This window comes from Pelodiscus sinensis, chromosome 23, assembly GCF_052426305.1.
Source record: "Pelodiscus sinensis isolate ZL-2025 chromosome 23, ASM5242630v1, whole genome shotgun sequence".
In the NCBI taxonomy this organism is placed as follows: Eukaryota; Metazoa; Chordata; order Testudines; family Trionychidae; genus Pelodiscus; species Pelodiscus sinensis.
Window position 1 is genome coordinate 19,423,892 of NC_143074.1, and position 24,310 is coordinate 19,448,201.

General features: G+C 47.3%; 1 protein-coding gene across 2 annotated transcripts in view; it reads left to right on the top strand.

The window, feature by feature from the left end:
* The window catches only part of COL5A1 (collagen type V alpha 1 chain), a 317,689-nt gene that overhangs the window by 216,114 nt on the left and 77,265 nt on the right, over positions 1-24,310 (top strand). For both annotated transcript variants that reach the window (XM_075905279.2, XM_075905278.2), the window contains exons 27-32: positions 3,737-3,790; positions 12,872-12,916; positions 14,334-14,387; positions 16,920-17,027; positions 18,457-18,510; positions 21,380-21,433. In XM_075905279.2, the coding sequence (XP_075761394.1) occupies positions 3,737-3,790; positions 12,872-12,916; positions 14,334-14,387; positions 16,920-17,027; positions 18,457-18,510; positions 21,380-21,433 (369 nt within the window). The remainder of the gene's footprint in view (positions 1-3,736; positions 3,791-12,871; positions 12,917-14,333; positions 14,388-16,919; positions 17,028-18,456; positions 18,511-21,379; positions 21,434-24,310) is intronic.

The window sequence follows — 24,310 nt, forward strand, 5'->3', positions numbered from 1 at the left end:
TCGCGATCGGGGCTTTTTGGCAGAAAACAGTACTATGCTGTCTACACTGGCCCTTTTGCACAAAAGTCTTTCGGATAAAGACTTTTGCCTGAATGGGAGCAGCATAGTATTTCCGCAAGAACACTGACGATCTTACATGAGATCGTCAGTGTTCTTGCGGAAATTCAAGAGGCCAGTGTCATGTCTTTCCGCAAAAGCAGATGATTTTGCAGAAAAACTTGCCAGTCTAGACACAGCCTAAGGCTTTAGCCAGCCTAACAATGTCAGTTAAGCTTTGGAGTGTGTTTCCACACTTTTAATGGACCTAACTCTGCTTGTGAAACGTTTGTTAAATGTTCTGGGAGAAGGTCACATGACTGGACCCTACAGCATTTGATACACCCATGAGAAACTTAAAGACAAGTGGGGGATGGGCCAGCAAATGTGGCAAGAATAAGAAACCCACCAAGCCTGCTCCTCAAACCAAGTCCAGTTCATTTCTTTGTGTGTTTCTTTTAACGTTCTTTCAACTTCTTCCATTTTCTGGCTTTGTCTTCAAAACAAAGGAATATAAATATTACCTTGCACCATCCGCTTTGTCTGGAAATGCCCCAGGAAAGGTGATCGGGTGAAATGTGCACCTCATTTAGAAATCTAGATAAACTCAGATGTTTTTTCTACCTGAACCAGCTGAGTTTTGCTTGTTTTCTCACTTGTGATTTTGTCCACAGGGAATGAGTAGGTAGTTGCAGTGATCTGTTAGTGCCATTGTCTACCCCAGTTTTCCTGGAAAGCAGCACTAAAAAGCTCCCCAAACATGCAATCATAAACTGGCGAAGGAGAATGCTCTGAATCAGTCCCCACTACATACCCTCGGTGCTGCAGAGGGCATGTGGAAAATTACTTTTTAAAAAATGAATGGTCTTTTCTTTCTAGTTCGTCCCCATGTCAAAGTTCCTCTTTAGCAATATTTTAGAAAACACTGCTCCAGGGCTAGAATCCTTGAATTATAAGATTGTTAGTTTGTCTGGGAGATTTACCATCTGTGCTCCCGCTGTGTCCCATTCCATTGAAAAACATTACATTTGTCAAAAGTCTTTTATTCGAGGACAATTTGGTTTGATTGAAGCACACCTTAGCATTGCATGTAGCGCAGGAAAATTATGCCTGCCACCTCTGGGGGGGAGGGAGGGGTTCCTCCAGCTGGTATCATATGAGGCCAGGAATACAAATGTTCCTGCCTGTAGAATGTGAAAACTCAGTAAATAGTCCTGCACACTCACTGTATGAGAAGACATTTAGGAAACATCAGGGTGTCAGATCCAGACTATAACTTTCCTTCAGGAGGTATTAAGATCTCAGAGCAGCGTTGGTACTGCTAGACTTGTTCCAGCTGGCACTAACATGAAGTCTGAAACTCCAGCCTTGGGGAAGCTGGTGGGGACTATTCCTGGGGTGAGGATGGTGGGACTTGAACCCACAGTCTCAAGAGCCTAAGGCCTGATCCATTAGGCTACTGGGACCCACCACACTGCCCTACCTTCAGCTGATGCCAGTGCCAGCTCTGGGGAAGCTGACTGTCAGGCTGGAAAAAGGAGTCAGAACTCTCTTAAAGAAATGGAGGAGTCTTTTTTCTGTGATGTGAGGAGAAAAAAAAACAGTTGAAAATGTGATTGATTTACAGTCATAAGACAGTGCTATAGTGATGGTGCAAGGTACTTAAAAAGTGACCAGGGAGTCTGTCCATCCAGGTTTAGCAATTACTACAATCTAGCCCTTGGAGTCAGGGGTGATTAGATGGATTCATAGCTGTGAATGCTAGAAGGGATTATTATGATCACCTCATCTGGCAAAATTCAGGCCAAAGAGACTCACCTGGAAATACCAGTATCAAACCCATAACTTCTGTTTGAGCTGCAGCTAATATTTTACAATGGCATCCAGTCTTGAATTAAAGATTTCAAGTGATGGAGAATCCACCACATGCCCAAATAAGTCATTCCAATGGTTAATGGCCCTCTCTATTCAAATTTGCATCTTATTGTTAGACTGCTTTTGTCTAGCTTCAGCTTCCAACCATTGGGTCTTATTATAATGATGTCTCTGTTCAGAAGAGTCCTAGAAATTAGAGACTGCTAGATGCATGCGGTCATCTAATGTGTCGCTTTGTACACGAAGGATTGTTCCTAGCTATACACATGCAAATGCTTTATGCAATTTAAGTTCACATGTGCCACGTGATGGGGTTTCTGATGCTTCCCTTGGAAGTTTATTTTACATGTTCTGGTACAGATTTCATTGTCTGTAGTTTTCTGGATCTAGGGACCATAGGCTCTGCCAAGTCCCATTTTCAAAAGTGATGCAGAAACTTACAAGTCTAATCTCACTGAAGGTCCTAAATCACTTTCAGAATGCAACTTGGGCCCCTAACTTACTAAGGCCATGTCTTTACTTGCCACACCAGAGATTAATTTGCTGGTGTTTGATTTAGTGGGTCTAGTTAAGACCTGCTAAATCAAATGCTGAGAGAGGCTCTGGTTGGTACCTGTATTCCTCACAATCACAAGGAGCAAGGGAAGCCGATGGGAACATTTGTTCTCTTTGGTCTCCTTCCGTAAAGGTCTCCTTCTATAAAGATGGCACCAAGCTTGGTTTAAGGTAAGCCAACTCCAGTATCTTACGTAACTGGAGTTGCATACCTTAATCCAACCTTGCAGGTCTAGGACCTGGCCTTAAGCACTTCTGAAAAATTTACCCATTGAATCCAAATGTTTATTTTTTAATTGTATTGCTTCTATTTTATTATTCTTGAAGCTAGAGCTAATTGAGAGGAAAAAAGAGAAATTCACATTTTTTGTAGACATTCCCTCCCTTTTTTTTTCTAGTTTTCAGATTTGAATTCTGAAAAATTCTGACCTGTTTTACAATTGTCTGGAAAATGGCAAGAAAAGAATGTGACCATTTCACCGATTTTATTTTTCTTTTTTAAAAATTCATCATCACTTCAAAATTCAAAACATTTTCAACCTGCTGTACTTGAAACTAAGTGGTAGAAGTCACTTTTGCTACTGCAGATCATTGGTGGATCCTGTTTATAAAACTCTTTTTTATAGCTAATCATTATAGACATTATCCGGCTGTCTGGTGTCTCCTCTTTCTGGCTACATCTACACTGCGGGTGTTTTGTGGAAGAAGAAATGCAAATGGAGTGCTCCATTTGCATATCTCAGGCTCTCATTTGCATATCTTCTTCTGATCCTTTTTGCGGAAGAGGCTTATGCAATAAGAAGCCCTGTGTAAACGGGGCCATTTGTCGGAAAAAAAAACCTTTTGCGCAAGAGCCCTTATGCCTCAAAAAATGAGGTTTATAGGCTCTTGCGCAAAAGGATTTTTTTCCGACAAATGGCCCTGTCTACACAGGGCTTTTTATTGCAAAAACCTCTTCCGCAAAAAGTATCGGAAGAAGATATGCAAATAAGAGCCCGAGATATGCAAATGAGCACTCCATTTGCATTTCCTCTTCCGCAAAACACTGCGGGAAACACTGACGTAGCCTCTGTGTCCTGTTCTGTGCTCAGATCTCAGACCACAGAGCAATGTGAGTTAGGTTTCTATAGCCTCTTCCAAGCACAGCTGACTCCCATATGCCTTCTAGTCAGCCAGCCACAAGCTTTCCTGTGCAGTTCAGGACAGTTTATGAAACAATTCCAGCCTTGTTGTAACTTAATGTTGTTTTGTCTTTGTTTTTAAACCATAGGGTCCAACTGGACCTCAGGGCCCTCTTGGATATCCAGGACCTCGTGGAGTCAAGGTAAGGAAAATGGGGAAGGCAAGGACGACAGACCTATGTCTTTATTTCTGACTCTGGATTTTGTGTTGGAGGTAGAAGAGATTATCTTGGATCTCACTGAGTTTCATAGTAGCCTCTCATAAGGAATTTCTCCTACTTACTCTTAGCAAATCTTTCTCTGGCTATAAAGACAGAGTAGCCACAGTTGGCCACTCTGGCTCTGTGTAAATGGAACTAGGGAAGGGTCATGTAGAAGAGATAGAGCAGCAACAGAGTTGGAAGAAAGCTAAAAGACTAGTGGCGAATCACTTAGTTGAGAAACCTACAGGCATTATAGATGAGTCTAAAGCAGGGATGGGGAACTTTTGGGGGGTAGGGGGCCACTGACCCTCAGAAAAACCAATTGGGGGCCATACACAAGTGATAACATGAGAAGCAAAAATGCCAAAAAAACAACAACCCAGCAACTGCCCCCTCCCCCCTTACACACACACACACACTGACCTGGCCCCAAAGTGAAAAAGAGAAAAAAACCCTCTTGGATTTGGCCCCCCAACTGAGAAGCAGGAAAAAGGACATTCCCCTCAAGATCCAGCCACGGGGGAGGAGGGGGAGCAGGAGGCGGGAGGTTGCCCAGGGTCAGGGCTGATTCCCAGGGCTGGATATTAATTCATCTGGCTAGTAGAGAGTAATAGATTTCATGGGCCCCCTCTAGGATCTGGGATGAAGCCAAAAATGAGGGGTTCAGTGTGCAGGAGTGGGCTGGGGGTAGGAAATCAGGGTCTGAATGGGAAATAGGGTGCAGGAGTGAATTAGCGGTGTAGAGTCTGGGCAGGAGAAGAGTTGCATGAGGGGGCAAAGGATGGGGTGCCTAACCGGTGCAGGTGGTGGGGGGGGTGCAGGTGGCACTGTACGGCTCTGCGTGTTTCAGGGACACACTTTCTGTAGACACTACCCCTACTGCTCCTATTGGCAGTGATTTTCAGCCAATGGGAGTATCAGTAGACAATGCCTGTAGAGAGTGCTTCCCTATAGAGTGCAGAGCTGCTTCCTACCCCCTGCCAGATGCAGCCCATAGCTTGCCTTGTTCTGGCCTGGGAGGCTCAGGGTCCCCCCCCCCACACACACACACACCCACACACATCAGGGAGCCAGCACTGGAGCTCCCCAGGAGTGTGGGGGGAGCCCTGACCTGGCCAAGGGGCCATAGGCTCTCCACCTCTGGTCTGAAGGATACCTATAAGCATTACTACAAAATATGGATTGATACCATTGGTGAAAGTAACTTACAGGTACTGTCCTATTGGAATATTGGTATAGAAGGGTACAGCTTGCTCAGGAAGGAGAAGCAGGGGGAAAAGAGAGGAGGTTTTGCCTTGTATTATTAAAAATGTATACACTTGGAGAGTATGTCTACACTAGCCCCCTAGTTTGAACTAAGGTGGCTAATGTAGTCATTCGAACTTGCAAATGAAGCCCGGGCGGGTGCCATTTTTAAATCCCCTTAGTTTGAACTGACTGCCGCGGCTACACGCAGGAGGAGTAACAGTTAATCCGAACTAAGGACTTAGTTCAGATTAACTTCTGACTGCCATGTGTAGCCGCGGGCAGTCAATTCGAACTAAGGGGATTTAAAAATGGTGCCTGCCCGGGAAAATGCAAATGAAGCCCGGGATATTTAAATCCTGGGCTTCATTTGTAAGTTCGAATGCCTACATTAGCCACCCTAGTTCATACTAGGGGGCTAGTATAGACATACCTGGACTGAGGTTGAGATGGACATAGGAGGCAGACTTGTTGAGAGTCTCTAGGTTAGGCTAAAAGGGATAAAACACAAGGGTGATGTCATGCTAGGGGGCTACTACAGACCACCTACTCACGCAGAAGAGGTGGATGAGGCATTTTTAAAAGAACTAACAAAATCATCCAAAGCGCAGGGTTTGGTGGTGATTGGGGACTTCTGCTATCTCGACATACGTTGGGAAACTAACACAGCAGGGCACAGATTATCCCAATAAGTTCTTGGACTGCATTGGAGCCAGTTTTTTATTTCAGAAGGTTGAGAGAGCTACCTGAGTGTGGGGGGCTCAAGGCAGAGGGCTGGAGATGTGGCAGGGATGTGTATGAGTCAGGGTTGGAGTGTATGAGAGGCCCAGAGCAGAGGGTACAGGATGAAGGCAAGGGACTGGGTGTGTGGGGGGGAGGAGGCACAGGGCAGAGGGCTGGAGGTGTATGTGAGGGGCTAAGGGCAGGGTGCTGGGGATATGTGGAGTGGGGTGCAGGAGGGGTGTAGGCAGGGGTTTGGGGGGGTGTGTAGAGTAGAGTGCGGGATGGGAGGCTTGGGGCTGAGGCAGTCCCGGTTGAGGGACCCTGTCCTGTGCTGCTCCTATTCCCAGCCAAATGGGAACTGTGTGGACAGCACTATTTGGCATGGCAAGGGAGCTAAGGGTGGGTGGGATGCTGCAGCATCCTGGCCCAGTCGAGGTTCTCCAGCCAGCCCTGCCCTCCTGGGACTGTCCAACCAGCCCTGCAGAAAAGGGTCCCAGATGCTGGCCCTGTGAACCCTGGACTTTCCTGCTGACTTGATGTGCCTGGGTCCTTGCTGCCTGCCTCACATGCCTGGGACTTTCCTTCCTGAGCCCATGTACCTGGGTCCTTGCTGCCAGCCCTGTGCTCCTGGGGCTTTTCTACCTGCCCCACATGCCCAGGGCTTTCCAGGTGGCCCCGCACGCCAGGGTCCCAGCTGCCGGCCTCAACTTTGGGTGAGGGAGGGTGGAAGAGGACTGGATTTAGGCCCCACCGCCAGCCGGCCAATTTGGTGCACTACACTGGGGTACAGCTTACTTTCACCCCTGGTGATGCCCACGGCAGATCTGTTACCTAGATGTGAGCCTAGAAGAAACAGATGTTTTACTGGGGAGTCTAGCAGAACCACCGAAGCACTAGTGTTCAGTCATACTTATCATTTGATCAATTCCTTTGGCCTGACGTATCACCTCAGGCCCGTGGAAATCTAACTGCTGTTTTCTAGAAGAGCTTCAGATGGATTTTTAGTCCCTCTGAACAGGGCACAGTTCCATCACCACAACTTGCAACGGCAAAACAAAACAAATCTCATCCTGGACGTGAAGGTCTGAACAAGCAGTGACCGTTCAATGAAACCAAGCAAGCCAATTTTAAAACACAACACAATGTGTCTGTGCCCCAAGAGCACACTGAAACCATGTGATTTGAAGCTGAGATTTCTCTGCAGTGTTATTTAAACTCCCATCCCATGTTCTTTCACTGAATTGAATTGCAACTCTTCAGCTTGCTCCTGGTTTCTGCGATATGCATGCATTGATAAGACGCTGGTGGGTATTTTCTGCCCCATGCCAGTCTGACTCTTGCGTCCTGCATCAAAATCTGTTAACTCTGCCGCTGATCTATACATTGCTTCCCCCCTCATGTGAAACTGCAGGGGTTCATGCTCGTGGATATAAATACTGGATGAGAGGCGAAAGATGAAGTGAAAAATGATTCACGCCCTCCGTACATTTTTCCAGCAGCACAAAGCCACTCGCTCTTCCATTTCCAAAAATGTAACTAGATTTATTTAACCAAAGCATGTTTTCGTCTCATGTCTTTCAGCCCAGCAGATTGAGGCTTAGTGGTCCATTAAGGAATGATTTTCTATTATGCTTACTGCTAAAGTGGAACTGTTTCTCATTATGCTGATACAGAGAAAGTGTGTCGTCTGCACAAATCTTAGTGTTTACCAAAAAATGTTTCGGCTTCCTCAGTCAGCGTGCTATTAATTGAATAAGGCTTCAGTTCTCAGAATCAGAGAACAGGGCCTCTCTTGAGACATGCCATCATAAATAATTAGATCTTGTCCACCTGGATCGGAATTCTCTCCTGCTGTATGAATTCACTGCACTTGAATTCAGTTGTGTTTTTTTGCATGCAGGGTGGGCTGGGGGAGGACATTAAATATATCTGTGGCAAAATTAAAATCACGATTAAGGAACTCTTGTTGTGGATATGAGCGTTCCATTGCACAGTACACCTGTGAGATGTGTGTTCCCTGTGGTGGAATCCCAGCCTGCTTTTCCTGAGGGAAAATCCGTGTGCCAGAAGCTTCTGACGCTTTACCTAAGCAAGGCAGGAAATAGGAAAGGGCTTGCCTATCATTCAGTGCTTTGAATGATAGGCAAAGGGAGTTGGTTGGCCAGTCTCAGGTGATGGTCACACCTTTAACACCAAAAACCACAAGGAGTCCAGAGGCACTTTAAAGACTAACACATTTTTTAGCGCATTAGGGCATGAGCTGTCATGAGATACAACTCACTTCCTCAGATGCAGAGAAAATAAAAGAAAAAAAAGGAATGGGTACAGAGATGCAAGTGTGACATCAGTGCTATGTGGATGTGGCTCATCCCCAACAGTGATGAGGAGGTGAGGGGACCGGAAGAGGAAAGTACCTATTGTAATGTGAGGACCACATGGAGTTACCACTGCTACCCCTCTGGAATCTTTAACACCCTCCCCTGCTATCAGCAGCAAGCACTAAGGGACACAGATTTAAGGCACCTTCCTGCCCTTCAGTCCTTAAACGTTCCGCCTTGCCCTTCCAGCCAGTCCCTGGTATCCGGCTTTCCCCTTTCCGGGTGAGCCCTGTGCTCTCAAGGGTAGAATTTGTCTCACAAAGTTCTCAGAACTCAGAGTAGATCATGCAGTCTCCAAGCCGCAAGAAACCACAGCAGCCAACTGAGAATGAGATCTCAAAATCCATTAGTATTGACTGTCTTACTATATTGATACTCTCCAGTCTCTCGACAGACACACACAGCATGATCAATCCCCTGCAGCTCAGTGAGTATGCTGGACCAAAGGTGAAATCACAGCAATGATTTACAGCTGTGTATGGGCAGGCTTTCAGACTTCATTATGGTCCGGAGCATCTCCTCCTATGTCCTTAGGCTATCATGCGTGAGCAGCCAGACAGGGATGTGTGAAGCAGTTGGACCGGCTAGACCTAGGTGTAATGCATGCAGTCACTGTGTAAATTTCCTGTACACACTGCTACACAGGTTGAATCTCTCTAGTCCAGCACCTTGGGACCCGACTGGAGGGTCAAGAGAATTTGCCTAATCATGGGAGGCCAATATTGTGTATCAACATGACCTATACTTCCACTGCTTACTGGACTCTTAGGGGGCCAATTAGAGCTAAATAACAGCACAGAACACTGAGAGCCAGGACTGGTGGCTGGAAACAAACTTTATGGGACTGTGGGAAACTTGGCCACACGCATGATAAGTGAACATCTGGCCAACTAAAATCATGCCAGAGCACAGATGTTGCCGACGAAGAGAGCGCCGGCCTACAGAGGGTCAACTTGTAACATTTTATGCTTTTGCCCCATGCCATGACCACGCACACCTAAACTAATCTGGTATGTACTTAAATAATCTATTACAAATGAAGGGAAAAATTCCAACCTCGGATGCATGTGCAGGACAGCAAAAGGAAAGGGGGAAGGGTGTGCGCAGCCACAGCGGAGCTCTACAATGAGGTTGTCATACAAACCAAAAAACGGCACAGGCTACATTCTTGGTTCATGCTGGGCTCTGTGGTGCCCTGTATGTAGTGCGCAGGATCCCATGCTTACCACAGGCATGTGTGTGTAGGAGGGACAAGTAAAGGATGTGCTTGAAACCCCCTCAATGAGACACTGGGATTGGAAGCTCTTTTGTGTTTTCACCATCTCTTTTGTTTTCTGTAGCGTACCTAGCACAATGGGACCCTGGTTCATAACCAGGGCTTTTAGTTGCCACAGTCAAGCAGGTAGTTAGCAATAATACATCATGTTCCTGAGATGCATATTCTTTGGACTCACTACTCATTCTTTCCCTTTTCATTCTCTTCAGTGCCCTAGCGTGGATTGATTCAAATATCCATGCATAAATAAATCCAAAAAGTTGGCATGGGTAGAAATCCTACTTCAAGACAGTATCAGAGGGGTAGCCGTGTTAGCCTGAATCTGCAAAAGCGGCAAGGAATCCTGTGGCACCTTAGGGTATGTCTACACTACCACCCTAGTTCGAACTAGGGTGGTAATGTAGTCAACCGGAGTTGCAAATGAAGCCCAGGATTTGAATTTCTCGGGCTTCATTTGCATGTTGTCGGGCGCCGCCATTTTTAAATGTCCGCTAGTTTGGACTCCGTGCCAAACTTCATTTGCAACTCCGGTTGACTACATTACCACCCTAGTTCGAACTAGGGTGGTAGTGTAGACATACCCTTTGGTATGTTCCACGAGGCGTACAGCTAGTTCGAATAGGAAGCCTAATCCGAACTACCTAGTTCGTGCAGCGTGTAGCCGCGGGGCACGGAGTCCGAACTAGCGGACATTTAAATATGGCGGTGCCCGGCAACATGCAAATGAAGCCCGGGAAATTCAAATCCCGGGCTTCATTTGAAACTCCATATGACTACATTACCCCCCCTAGTTCGAACTAGGGGGATAGTGTAGACATACCCTTAGAGACTAACTGAAGTGTAAGAGCATAAGCTTTCATGGGCAAAGACCACATGCATCTGACGAAATGGGTCTTTGCCCACGAAAGCTTATGCTCCTACACTTCAGTTAGTCTCTAAGGTGCCACAGGACTCCTCACCGCTACTTCAAGACAGAAACTAACTTCTCAAAGGCTTGGTCTTCACTAAAGCAGAAGGTCGAAGCAAGATAAGTAGCTCCAGCTACATAAATTACGTAGCAGGAGTTGACATATCTTACATGCGTTTCCACGCCGTCCACAGAGTGGGAGGCTGATGGGAGCAAACACCCCGTCGGCTTCCCTCACTCCGTGTGAGAAGCAGGAGTAATGGTGCCAACAGAGGTGCCCTCTGAGTTCAATTTAGCATGTCTTTACTAGACCAGCTAAATCGAACTCCGGAAGATCGACTATGGCAGTGTCGATCTTCCACATAGTGTCAATATGCCCTAAGTGATAGAGGTTAGGAAAATAAAATTTCCCCAGGCGCAGGTTATTCCTTAACTGCCTATTTCAGGGTTTCCTTCATCTGCTTGTGAACCAGTTGGTACCAGCCACTGTTGGGCACATGATGCAGTCTCAGGGGGGATGCGGTGTTAGTCTGTATCTGCAAAAATAATGGGGAGTCCAGTGGCACCTTACAGACGAACAGTTTTATTAGGGCACAAACTTTCGTGGGTAAAACCCACTTCATCAGATGAATTGGCATGGGCAGCCAGTCCACAGCTCCGGTCCAGCATGACAGCACTCTGTTCTCCAGTTTTCCTAGGCATTCTTCCTAGATTGTAGCCCCTCTCCCAGACAATCAGTCATCTCATTCTATAGTTCTGTTCCCCTTACCTCTACTTATTCAGTACAGGACCACTGGTTCAGAAAATGGGGTTGTGGACCTGCATTAATGTAATTGGTAACGGCGGTGATGCATTAATAATAGACAGGCACTCCAAGGCTTCATGGTTTCGCCTTCTGGTTTTAACTTTATATTTGCTGCATGTTTTCATTTCCAATCTCTAATGTCCCCCCCACACACACTTTCCCGACTCTGAGTCATGGATCTTGGTGTCAGCAGCTTTTCGATTAGACTTAATGGCTTAGGTACTGAGTACAGGATAATAGAAAACAAGGAGACAAGTCAACTGCAGGGAAAGGAGAATCGTGCTAGATAATACTTGACAGTGTCTCTTGAATCCTGAGACTAGTAATATCTTTGGGAAAATTACACCTTCTTTGTGCTGTCCATTTAGTGCCAAGGGTCTCAGTTATTGGGGGCTGATTAAGTAGCAGAGAGCTTCCGAGTGTCCATTCAATGTCATTTCACACTGAGACAATCATAGGTTATGCCCATTATGCTGCTTTAGATCCTAGCTGTGCTAAAGATTTATCCTGGTTTCTAAGCCGGCTGGGCGGTGGAGGGAGGACGGCTGTGCTGAGTTTATTAGACAGGGAGCATAATGTGTTTCTGCCACAAGAGGGCACTTGGCAAACTGAGTCTTCGTGGAGAGCCAGCCAGCCAGCCAGCCAGTGTTCGCTCCTCATCATGCCTTTCTCCGAAATCGTGGCCATAATAAACGGCACGAATGTCAAGCATGAAGGAGAAGAGCGCTGATCTTGATACAGGTGAAGAGGTGGTTTTAAAATGGTGCCGAACGTTTTCATTTGGCTGTGGTGGGGTGATGTCTGTCCAGACCTATTGGAGGATGCGGAGGGGACCACGCTTTCCAGTGTGGGTAGACAGATGTGTGAATAGGCTAATAATAGTAGAGTTCAGGGCTTCAAGGTGGCCTAGGCTAGCCACCCGAGTATGCTGGGAAGGTCTGCATGCAGGCAATTAGCCCAAGCTCCTGCCTATACTAATCCCACTAATTTTAGTGCACTAGGTTGAGTGGAACTAATGTGTGTCTACCCCTGTTCCTAAGCACATATCCAGCAGCAGTGTAGAGATTCCTTTGGGTGAAATTCACCCCTACCGTTAATGCACAATGGAGGTGAATGTCACCCCCCCAAAGAAGGAGCAGGAAATCTGCGGACTTTTTGGGTGAATGCTACAGCGTCATAAAGGAAGAAGTTGTTAATGCATGTTCAGCATATTTCAAATGAATTTACTTCAGCAGTGTCTGTAACCCGTTTGAGCTTAGCGAATATCTTGATTTACTGGACAGGAGATTTTGGTGAAAAGTGCCTATTTTGAAGTGATTATTTTGGGAAATCTTTTCAGACATTAAGCTTCCCATCATGAATGTTCTCCCCGGAAACTTGATTCCAACACTTACACTCATCCGATTTAGGAATGGAGACATAGCACGTGTTCCATCTGTGCAATCCAATCCACTCCAGTGTTGAGTAGCAAGGATTTACAAATGAGCTGCAGGCTGAAAATCATTCAGCAAATAAGTTTAAACCACCAACACATTTAGGACAATCACAATCTGCATAAGGGCAATTTGCTGATCGAATGAGGCAAAATTCACTGTCGTGAATGATTCCCCCAGCTCTGGCTATATGCATACTTTGCCTTTGCAGGTGTAACATTCTAATGTGCTTCTGTTTTTCCCCCCTCCCCAAGGGAGCAGACGGTGTTCGTGGCCTAAAGGGCACTAAAGGTGAAAAGGTAAGTTACCCCCCTGCCTATGTGTGCAGTTTTGCAGACCTGCATTGCCAGGGTTGGATCCAATGTTCCCTCTAATGTTTTCCGTCCATATGTGGAATAAATGTTATGTGCACTGAGCCATGTGCAGATGTGCACCACTAATAGAAACACATGTTGCCAGCTGTGGGCACTCTGCCAGTCAGCTGGGCGGCACCTGAATTTCTCCTGGGCAGCTGCCTAAGCTCTCATCTTATAGCCTTTGCCCAGGAGTGGACTTCTGGTTTTGTTGTTAGCCAGCGGAAATTCCACTGGTGTAAATGGAATTCGTTGTGACTTCTGTCTGGGGAACAGAGATCAGAATCCAGCCCAGGGAAGACAGTGTGTGGAATACACTGCCTAGATCAGTCATTGGAGCAGCTTGTACAATCTGTGGAATGAAGGAAATTGACAAAGTAGAATGTACGTAGAAAAAATGTGGATTCTATTTCAGGGATATATCTGTGGTCTCCCAAAGCAATATCAGGAAATGCAGAATCGCTGTGCTGTTCCAGTCCTAAATGTCCCCACTTTCTTTTCTCATATCTGATAGTCCAGCAGCAGCAGCAGGGCTGGCAATTAGAGGCAAGGCGGTAGCCACAGGGGACCTTCCACAACCCGGAGTTATTTTTTGGTTACCGTGTCTGTGTTTTTGTCGGTCCTGGTGTTGCTTTAGGAGTTGATACAGTATCGATTTGAGTTCTGCAGTTAAACCTTCTTGGCTGGAAGAAATATTACGGCTGTCCTTGAGATTTCTTGGCAGGATGGTGTAAAATAAACCGTTATTCTTTAAAATACTTTCTTGCCAGTATTGATCTCTACTGGGAGCCAAAGTGTGGTTTGTTGGAGAACATGCCTTTGTAATTCCAGTGGGATTACAGTTGTCTGTTGATATGATTGCTCCCGGAGGTAGTAACCTGAGCACTTACAGCTTGGCTGTGTTATCTGGACATGTTGTCCTCACTGTGGTTCTTTCTTACATTTTCGATTGAGTGCACTGAAGACCTCTGGAGCCCTCTAGCCGGGCACAGGTGTATACAGTGGGCGTGAGGACTAGTGGGCCCATCTTGCCCTCCCACAGTTCTGGCGATGCTCTGATTCAATGGAAATACACGAGCATTGTGCCCCCCGGTTCAGAGTTTCACCAAGGCTGCCTTCGTGCTGCCACGGGGGGAAGTGGGACGCGGTGACATGGTGGGTGAGGGAAGGGGTGTTTCCAGCACTGGAAGAGTGATAGAAAGCTGTGGAAGGATGCACAAATTGACAGCTCTGCTCCAGCTGGTGAATTGGGGGGGGAAGGAGGTAAAATCAATTCTTTCCCTCGCTCAGAACCCAGCTTAGCACTTTGCATATTGGGCTTGTGTCAGGACAATCATCTGTGTTTTCTCTGCCTCTCGAACAGGGTGAAGATGGCTTCCCTGGCTTCAAAGGTGACATGGGCATCAAGGGAGACCGGGTGAGTACTTGCTGCTCTGGTGTGCCGGATGAATCTTCCTCCAGGAGAAAGTGGGTATATTTGGAATGGGGGCTTCCATGCTGGCTCTGGCTGAAATCAGCCTCCGGTAGTGAGGATGGTTCTTGAGAGAGATGAGCATTCAGCATAATGAAGAGAAGCGCTCAGCATAGTAATAGGAGGCAGGGCTTTGGAAGCCCTTCATGAACACTAAGTGACTGGATGGTTGTGCAGCCATGAAATACAGGCCTCTCTGGGGATGGAACCCAGCGGCCGTTTTATTGCAGCTGAAAATGAGAGCGAGGAGGTTTTTCTTGTTGGTGTTTTCCTGTTAAGTACCTGGGATATAGAGATTCTGCCCCAGGGTGGAATACGTCACCGGTGTCCTGAGAAGGGGTGTCCTGCAGGCAGCAAACTGCTTGCAGCATCTTCGTAACCTTTCCTCCTGCGTCCCTTCATGAGATCCGCTCAGCGAAGAGCAGAAAGTTGGCTTGGCTCGAGATGAGACTGTCACACCCTCTACACTCAGCGGCTGGACAGGGATCCCTGGTGCCTCAGACTTGCTGGAATCAAGGGGGCTATAACATTCTAAATTCTTGATTCCCATCTCAGAAGTAAAATTAAAGTTAGTAGTAACATAGAGCCCAAGCTGGCAGCCCCAATGCCTGAGAATCCTGCCGGATCAGATAGTTATATCCAGTATCTCTCCTCTCCCCCCCTCCCCACACACTTATGTTACATCTCAGTCCTTTGCTAAGCTGGTTTTGATTCCATAGCGTTGGAACAAAGGCTGAAGTCACCAGGCATTCATTCCAGTGGAAGTCAGAACGGGGCTATGAAAACCACCCGGGGCCTAGTTTCATATTAGGCACGTATCTTTAGCAGCAGGGCACATTGCCTGGCATCAAAAGCGTTTAGGATCAGCAGCCCAAACAAACGCAAAGATTCAGGCAGCAGCTGCTTCGCGCCCTTATGCAGGAATCTGCCAGTGAGGAAATCATTCTGTTCGCGTGCCACCCTCACCGTGCCACAGCCGGTGTCTGGACGGAGCCATTCTTGCCATGCCCTTCGGAACAATACTGCACGTCTTAGCTTCGTGTTTCCTCAATAGGTTTTAGGCACTGGGTGAGAACGCACACGGGAGTGAGATCAGGGCCTGCTGGAGGGAAAATGGTGCCCTGGGCGAATTTTGGTGCCCCTGGTCCTTGTGGGCATAGCACCACCCATTTCCCCTGCACCCAGGGGCTCCCCAACCCCTGCACCCCCATCCTGTGCTCTCTACCATTGTGCTGCCTTTTCCTCCAACCCTCTTCACAATGCCCCCTTCATCCCAACCCTTTGCACTTTCCTTCCCCTTGCGCCCCCAACCCCAGCCCTGCACTTCCAGCATATCCTGCCTAGTATCCTCTACCTGCTTCACCCAGCAGCACCCATGCCCAGTTGCCCTTCACCGGAGGGTGCCCAGGACATGGGCCCAGTTTGCCCGGTCCTAAAGCCAGCCCTGAGTGAGACAGGCAACAGAACTTTGTGGCGTATTTAAAAGAAAAACTCGTGCTTCGTTTGGCGACTTGTGAAAATGCAAAGCAACTCCTCCATCGCTCCTGGTGTTTATGATGAGCACGGAGCCACATCGTGAGCCGCATTCTGTGCATCATCTCAGCATCACCCTGGGTTAATGCCGTAAAGCTCCTCCAGACCCACCTTCCTTCTTTTTGAGGATGAAATTCACCTGGCAGCAGACCACGCTTAAGGTCGGCATGAGCCACTTTCACCTCACACAGTCCCTCCCGCTTGCGAGCAAGGTCCCTTATTTGCTTATTCCGATACATACCATGCTGCTTGCAGATGAGTGCTACCTGAGAATTTTGCAGACAAATAGGAAGCTATTATCTGAGTTACTCGCAAGCAAAATAATCCGACTGCGTGTTTCCACTGTGAAAACTTCGATTGTAACTGTATCAGGGGACAATGACGTCTCTGTTTAGTGGTTGGAGGACAATGGTGATCAGAAGTGCTCATTCTAATAGCCAAGCCAGTTCCATAGCCTGACTTTTGCAGCCATTTCCAGACGGAGACTTTCATGCCAGTCTTCTGCAGCTTCTTTTCAGATTGGCCCTAAATTGCAACACCTCCCTGGGGCTGCCTGCATAGAAACCCTGAGGTTGGTGATCAGGAAGTGGAAATAAAGGTTCTTAGAAGGCAGAGTTAATGAAAGCTATTTCAGTGGAGGGGAGCTGGAGTTAGAGAGAATAATTGGAGTGCAGGGAAAGACTTCTGTGATGGGAAATAATAGCCGGGCGATGTGAGTGAAGAAAGCACGTCTGGTTTAACAACACTCTGTAATTTACTGCACAACAGTCAGGTCGGAGCGGTGACCAAGTAAAGATTTTACTTCTTCATGAGTTGTTTTAGTGACACCAGGATGAACCGGACCATAGCTGTGTGTACATTACAGCCAGCGTCTGGGGATTTGCCCTGACGCACAAGACTGCATGAGCTGCCATCTTCATCGTCACTTCCTTTTTTGATCAACAGGGTGAAATTGGTCCTCCCGGCCCACGGGGTGAGGATGGGCCCGAAGGCCCTAAAGGTCGTGGAGGTCCAAATGGAGATCCAGGTCCTCTTGGCCCTTCTGGGGAAAAGGTAACCATGCTAAAACAGGAGTTCAGTGCCCAGTCAAAGCCAACTAGAAAGGCCAGGACCGGCCCTGTTTTACAGGGGGCTGCACCAACCTGTTTCCCCAGGATAATCTCTGGTCTACAGAGGGAGGGTTGATGATGGAGGAGTCTGGAGATTGAGACTTCTTTCAGAGATATAGGGAGTACAATGGGTTTTGGGGATGATCTGTGTTTTGTCTGAAGACATTGGGGTGTGGGGCTGTTTGATATCTCTGGTGTACACAGAAGCACTTGCCCCAGAGGCATATTCACATAGACCAATTTCATGGAACAGAAAGGGACCTTGAGAGGTCATCAAGTCCAGTCCCCTGCCCTCACAGCAGGACCAAGTACCATCCCTGACAAATTTGCCCCAGATGGTCCCCTCAGGCATTGAACTCACAACCCTGGGTTTAGCAGGCCAATGCTCAAACCACTGAGCATCCTCATGGGAGTTGCTGTGTTAGTCTGCATCTCTAAAAGCAATGAGGAGTCCTGTGGCTCTTTAGAGACTAACAGATTTAGAACAGGGCATACGCTTTTGTGGATTAAAACCCACTTTGTCTCATATCTAGGATCACACTGAGTACGTCTACATTGCAGGGCTTAACTCGAAATAAGCTACGCAAACTGAGCTACATCAATTGCGTGTTTATTTCGCAATTGGGAGCGTGTACACAGCACTTATTTCGAAAGGGAGCCCTCTTCCTCCGACTTTCCGTACTCCTTGTACGATGAGGGTTACAGGAGTCAGAGTAAGAAGTCCTCCAGCTTGACAGTATTTCGACATTATTTCGAAATAACTGCCGGCTGTATAGACGCGAACTAAGTTATTTCGAAATAATGTTGCTGTGTAGATGTACCCACTGAGGTAATTCCATACCATAAGAGTGGAGCTGGTCACAAGGTTCTGTCAAAAAAAAAAAAAAAAAAAAGAGAGATTTTGTTGCAAACGAAACTTTTTATGAAAAAATGGTTTGAGAGGAGAATGTTGAGGTTTTTGATTGTAATTGTTCCCCCTGACTTGACAGTATTAAGAATTAGGGCAAGTTTTCTGTGTAAAATCAATTTGGGGGGTTTTGTTGAAATATTTTTCACACGGGAGAAAAAACCCGATCTCCTGAACTGCTTTGAGGGAGTGAAAGGAATCATCTCCTAATCACACTGCAGGCTTCTCCTAGTGGAGAAAGGGTTTGATGACAGTGCCACTGCTCTTAAATACCATCAGTGTCCCTGCATTCATAGGGTCTCCTCTCAAGACTGACCTACTTTTAAGCTTGGTGTGTTTCCTTTTGCATAATGCATGATGCAAACCTTTATTGAATCTACATATACAATCAAGATTGCCATTGAAGATGGTGTAGTGAAACGGTCACAAAATAGGCCCTCAATTCTGTGTTTTAATCACATTACAGGGAAAACTCGGCGTTCCAGGGCTCCCAGGTTATCCAGGAAGGCAAGGTCCAAAGGTAATTTTAAAAGTTTTATTGTTAAATGCATCTCCAGAAATGCGGCCGATATCATCAGTGAGAAGTTGTGGGAAATGGGAAGAACTCTGCTTTCATATCACTATCAGCCTACAAGGCAAGATCTCTGCCTGTATGAAATCGGTCCAGCACCACTGATTTAACCAGGGGGGAATCTCTCCCGAGTTGTGGCTCCCGGTCTGCCAGAGGAAGCGGAGACCTGCCCTGAGCTCCCTAACCAGGAGGGCTCTGAGGACCTTGCAGAGGCTGAGGACTGTCCCCGCACCAAGGAGGAAATCCTTTTTACCCTGACGGAGGGGGCCGACAATAGTCCGGCTGACCTCGTTAGTCTGACCTCATCATACTGTAGGGTGTCAGCGTGTTGCGGGCCAGATCCCTGCTGACCCTAGGCAGCCAGGGATGCCACTGCTAGGGCCCTGGGCTGGGACGCGGTGGAATAAGGTGAGACATGGCCTGTCCCATCAGCCCACATACCTGGTGGCAGTCTCCCCCTCTCTCTTGCCAGTGGCCCACTGCACTAGGGTCTGGGGCCTACGTAATCTGTGAACTGCGTTTACTTTGCTTCCCCACCCTGAACCAGGGCCTAGGGCCTTACTAACTGTGGGACTGTGTTTGCTTTGCTGCCCCATCCTGAGCCCAGGCATTGGCCTTACGAACTGGGGAACTGCTATTTGTTGGTCTTTGTTTCCCTGGCCCACTTTATACTCAGGGCCCGGGGTTTGAAGGGGACCCGTAGATATTTATTTACAGGCCTGAACATAGGTCTGGGACCCAGGACTAAGTCAGATGGCTTACAGTAATATACAGAGAAATATAAAAAAGTCATTATCTGTATGATATTTTAGTTTGTACAGGTTGAACCTCTCTAGTCCAGCACCTGACTGGTGCTGAACCAGAGAATTTGCTGAATCAAGGGAGGTCAATATTGTCTAGAAGCATGACCAACACTTCCACTGCTTACTGGGCTCTTAGAAGACATTGAGGGGTAAATTAGAGCTAAATAACAACACAGAACACTGAGAGCCAGGACTGGGGGCTGGAAACAAAGTTTGTAGGATTATGGGAAACTTGGTCAGACCCATAATAAGTGGCTATCTAGGTAACTAACATTATGCCGGACCACGGAGGCTGCCGGACCAGAGAGTGCCGGACTAGAGAGGTTTCAACCTGTACTGATTTTGCTAGTGCTTTTTATGTAGCCTGTTGTAAAACTAGGCAAACATTTATATGAGTTGATTCAGCCACTTGGAAGACCTTTGTGTATCACCAGGGGTATGTATCCCCTTGCTTGAGAACCACTGATCCGAAGTATTTAACCAGTAGGAAATCATTAGAGGCTGTTCACATGAGTAAAATGAGAGGCCCCAAGCTGTACAGGCCTCATTCTCCATTACCTTGTGTAGTCAATGAAAGGGGTACCAAATGAGTGCAAACGAGATCCCTTTGCTCAGGTTAAATGGCCACATGAAGTACAAGGCAATGGAAAGGCAGGTCTTGCCATATATTTTTAACTCTTCATGCACAGCCTTCCCCAGAAAGTAGAGGACACTGGGGAGCACCTTACAAATTATTGGAATTGTGGGAGAAATTTACAAACGTAAAATAAAAAGGGACAGGTCCTCACCTGATGTAAATAGTTCATGTAGCTTGAATGATGGATTGGGATATTACATTGGTCTCTGTTAATATAGGGGGTGAAGCATTTGGAACAGGACTGGAAAATGAAAAGACTGTGGGCCATCGCTCTGTAGGGCTCCGCAGGAACCCTTTGATATGTAGAAATCCACAAACTGCTCATGCACTTTTAGGTTAGTCATAATAATATAACTTAGCTCCCATATTATGCCATACATCTTCAAAGCTCTGAACTACGGTTAACTAATTAATTAAAGAGAATAACTAATGAGGCAAAGTTGCCTTGAAATTAAAATAAAAGAACCATTTGCAGAATTGCAGGCATCCGCTGAATCTCCTCTACACGCCCACCTTCATTTGCGCTGTCGTCAAATGTTCTTTTCAAAATTAAAACTGAGAATTCCTCATCATAGAATAAAAGCTGCAGCCAGGTTTTATCGTGCCCCGGAGGCTTTGGGAACTTGCGTTTTTGTTAACATTGTTTCCCTAAGAATCATATTTTATTATTCATGTTCGTTGCTTGAAAAACCAGGCTTGCTTGACACTGGAGACATAATTAACCACAAAAGATGGTTTCCTGTTTCTTTAATTTGCATTTTGTGTTTGTTGTGGGTTTTTGGTTTTGTTGGGGTGTTTTGGGTTTGTTTGTTTTTGTGTGCATTTTTTAGCAACACACATTCGGAAACCAACAGCAGCACCTACTCTCTATACAGTTGCATTGGAAAAGAAGAGAGGAGGGGTAACATTTTCCAGATGCTTGAGCATTGTTTGCAAAAGGAATGTAGGCAAGGGGGGGCAGATTTTTGTATGCACGGAGGCATCTCAAGATACACAGAGATGCCTAGTGATATTTTCAAAAGTGACTTGGATCTGTCACTGTCTCCAATAGTAGCTGCTCTACAGGCCTTTTAACCTGGAAGGATCAGGGGACATATGGTCTAATCCCAATGCAAACCGAGTTACTGATCATACAGGCCACAATCTGAACCCTGTTGAAAGCAGATCTCCAATTAACAGCAAAGGAATTTGGATCAGGGCATTGCGCAAGCCGAGAGGCACATGCATATCTGGCATAAATCCACTTAGCTCCATCGTAGTCGATGGGGCTACACCTGATTACACCAGCCGAAGAGCTAGCCCTCGTTCTGAAATAGTAGGTCAGACCAGTGCCAATTTGAGCTCATTGTACCTTCTTCTCTCCTTTATTTCCCTCTAGGGTTCAATCGGATTCCCAGGATTCCCAGGAGCCAACGGAGAGAAGGGTGGAAGGGTAAGAGCCATTTTGTCTGGCTGCTTGGCTGATTTTTCACAGTTGATTGTGAGAGAAACCCTGGAAGAAATTATCTTGAGCAACGATACTCTAGAGCAAAGAGCATGAGAAAACGCAGCTTCGGTGAATGGGCGAATATCGAAAGATTCATCTTTGTCAGCTCCGATGGCGCCACTGCATTGCCCAGCTTGGAGGTTTTCAGTGTGCGAAGAGAATCCCCTGACTCTTAGCCCTTTCGTTCCATTTCCACACCAAGACAGTCTGCTTGGAAATGGACTGAGGCTACATATTAAGCACGATCATTCCTTACGAGGGATGCAATATCTCGTTTAATTGGTTAACCCGTTACGTCGATTGGTCAATATAATGTTTAATTGGTTAGCTGATTAAAGGGTGGGTAGGCAAATAGGCTGGAGCAATCCCTCTGCCATAGACCAGGACTTCTTCGGACACCTGGTGCAGCCCCCACCTGCGGCGCCCCCAGGCTGGGCCTGCCGCAGACAGGGGCTGCTCCAGCTGCCTGAAGTGCCCCTCTCCTGCAGCGGGACCTATGGGACTGGAGCAACCCCCTGCCCACAGTCAGTGGGCAACTGCCTCAGGCCCCCACCAGTTAACCATTCCCATTCCTATTCCTTTCGGATTCACATGCATTGCCCCAGTCAAGTGCAGCCGTAGCCTTTTCTGTCTCCTACCGGGCGATCAAGTCCCCTTTGGTCCCAGTGGATTATAAATGTGAGCTGATAAGCTGGGCGAGATCGGTGCTGCTGTCGTTCCAGTCACGCCGGGGGAGTTGACTTCTGTGCTCCGTCAGTGGCGGGCTTGGGACACCCAGAATCTCCAGGCTCTCTGGGCGGAGATATCTGGCAAGCAAAAACTGGCCCTCCCGAAGGCACTCTGCAGAGTGCTGCAAGGGACATTTGCAGCATGGGGCAAAGTGGAGCTCCTTTGCTAGATGGCTGCCGCACAGAGCAGCGAGGCCTTCCCTCAGGTGGCTGAGGCTGTGCCACGTTCCACTGCGCACGTATTGGCTGAGCACAAGGGTAAAGAGCAGCCCAGCCGCAGTCACCAGGTTTGTGGCAGCAGGGACACGGCTGAGTCGCGGGGAGTGGGCCAGCTTCAGGTGGGTTGTACACGGCATACTTAAGCCAGGCCTCTGCTGTCTTCCTCCCCACACTCCATGCTATGAGGTATTTCTACTTGCAACGCTCGCTCGATGGCAGCACTTGTAATACATGTACGCAAGCAGGAGAATCACCTCCCTCACTCGAGGCGGTGGGTATGCGAGGCAGGGGAAAGCGTTGCCTTCCCAAGCCTCCAGGCTGGCTCCACCCAGAGTCCGTCCTCAGAACGCCTACTGTAAGCGTAGTGGGGTGGAGTGGTGCTGACCTCGAGCATCCACCTCCCTGTACTCCAGGGCTGGGGAGGCTGGGGCTATGCACAGGACAGAAGGGGCTTGGCTCCTGTGGGGGCAGGGCTGAGGACACGCCTCCCCCAGCCCTTCGCCTACCCATGCCCTCACTCATAATGTAGACATAACCGAAGACATCTTCCCATTGCTGAGAAGATCCATTTTAAAGGTAAGTGTTAACAAGTCTGGGGTGCTCCCCTGGATTCTCTTCCTAGGATCTCCTGCCAGAAGCAGAGAGACCTGCCCGGGATATAGTGTCAAACTGAAAACCAGTTACCCTCTCTTCAGTCATTGGAAGCTGGTCTATCCCTGGCAAACCAGAGAACACACTCTTCTTTTTTCTGCTCAGTGTAAGGCCTTATCTACACGGGCATGTTTTGTCAGCAAAAGCTGCCGTTTGGTGACAAAACAATGAGAGCATTTACACTACAGTGCAACGGTGGTCGGGAAAAACACCCAGTTTTGGCAACAAAACCTTCCACCCCTGAGAGGGACTTTTGTCTTTTCCCCTCCCTCTATTATCAACAAAGAACCAGTGTGGACTCTGCTATTTTTTGATGGACGGAACTGGCTTCTGCAAGTACCCACAATGCCTGCCCTGATGGCTCTGTTCATTATTTTGTGATCTCTGCTGCCCTGTTGGCATGTCCTCTACCCCTTTCAAAGCTCTGGGAAGTGTCTGACAGCTGAGAGAGCTGCTCTGCTTGGGGAACAAGCAAAGATCAAATCATTGGAGTGCTCTTGTTCTGTCCTGCTAGGAACACAGCGACAGGCAGGCTGCTGCTGAAGGGGGAAGGGCCGGAGAGGCAGCTGTGCTGTTTTGACATTCCTCAGAACAGAAAGCTCACAGAGCTTCAAGGGAATCCTAAGAAGCGCAGGGATCAGCTCTGCCTTCCCACAACACTGCCCTGTGGGACTCTCAGCCACGTGGCTTTACCCTGGCTGTCAACAGGGGAACTGTCGGTGTGGCCCTGAAATGTCGACAGTGAGCGGCAGAAAAACTGGTTTAACCAGTTTTCACATGTGGCGACTTACACTTTTGTCACTGAACCTTCCCAGTGTAGACATAGCCTAACAGTTGAAACCCCGGTGAAGATTTCAAAATTGACTGTGGAAACATCAAGCTGCTAGAGTAGAGAAAGAATGTTGCATTCAGCTGTTGAGATAGATGGATTCCAATAACAGGGCAACTACCCATGCAAACAGCAGCTTGCCAGTTCAATGCTGAATATTTCTCCCTTGGGATATTCTAGTGAGGGTTTTTTTTTTAATCTGAATTCTTCCCACACAATCAGATGCTGCTTAGGGAAGAACTTTTTAATTAAGGGTAATGATTAGAGATGGATGAATCTGTTCTGATGCAGTATAGACCAAGGCAAGCCTAACATTAGGCACAAAATCCCGAGATGAAAGGTTTTTTACATGTATTTTTAACATTCCGGCATTTCTACACTTCCTGATTCCTATCT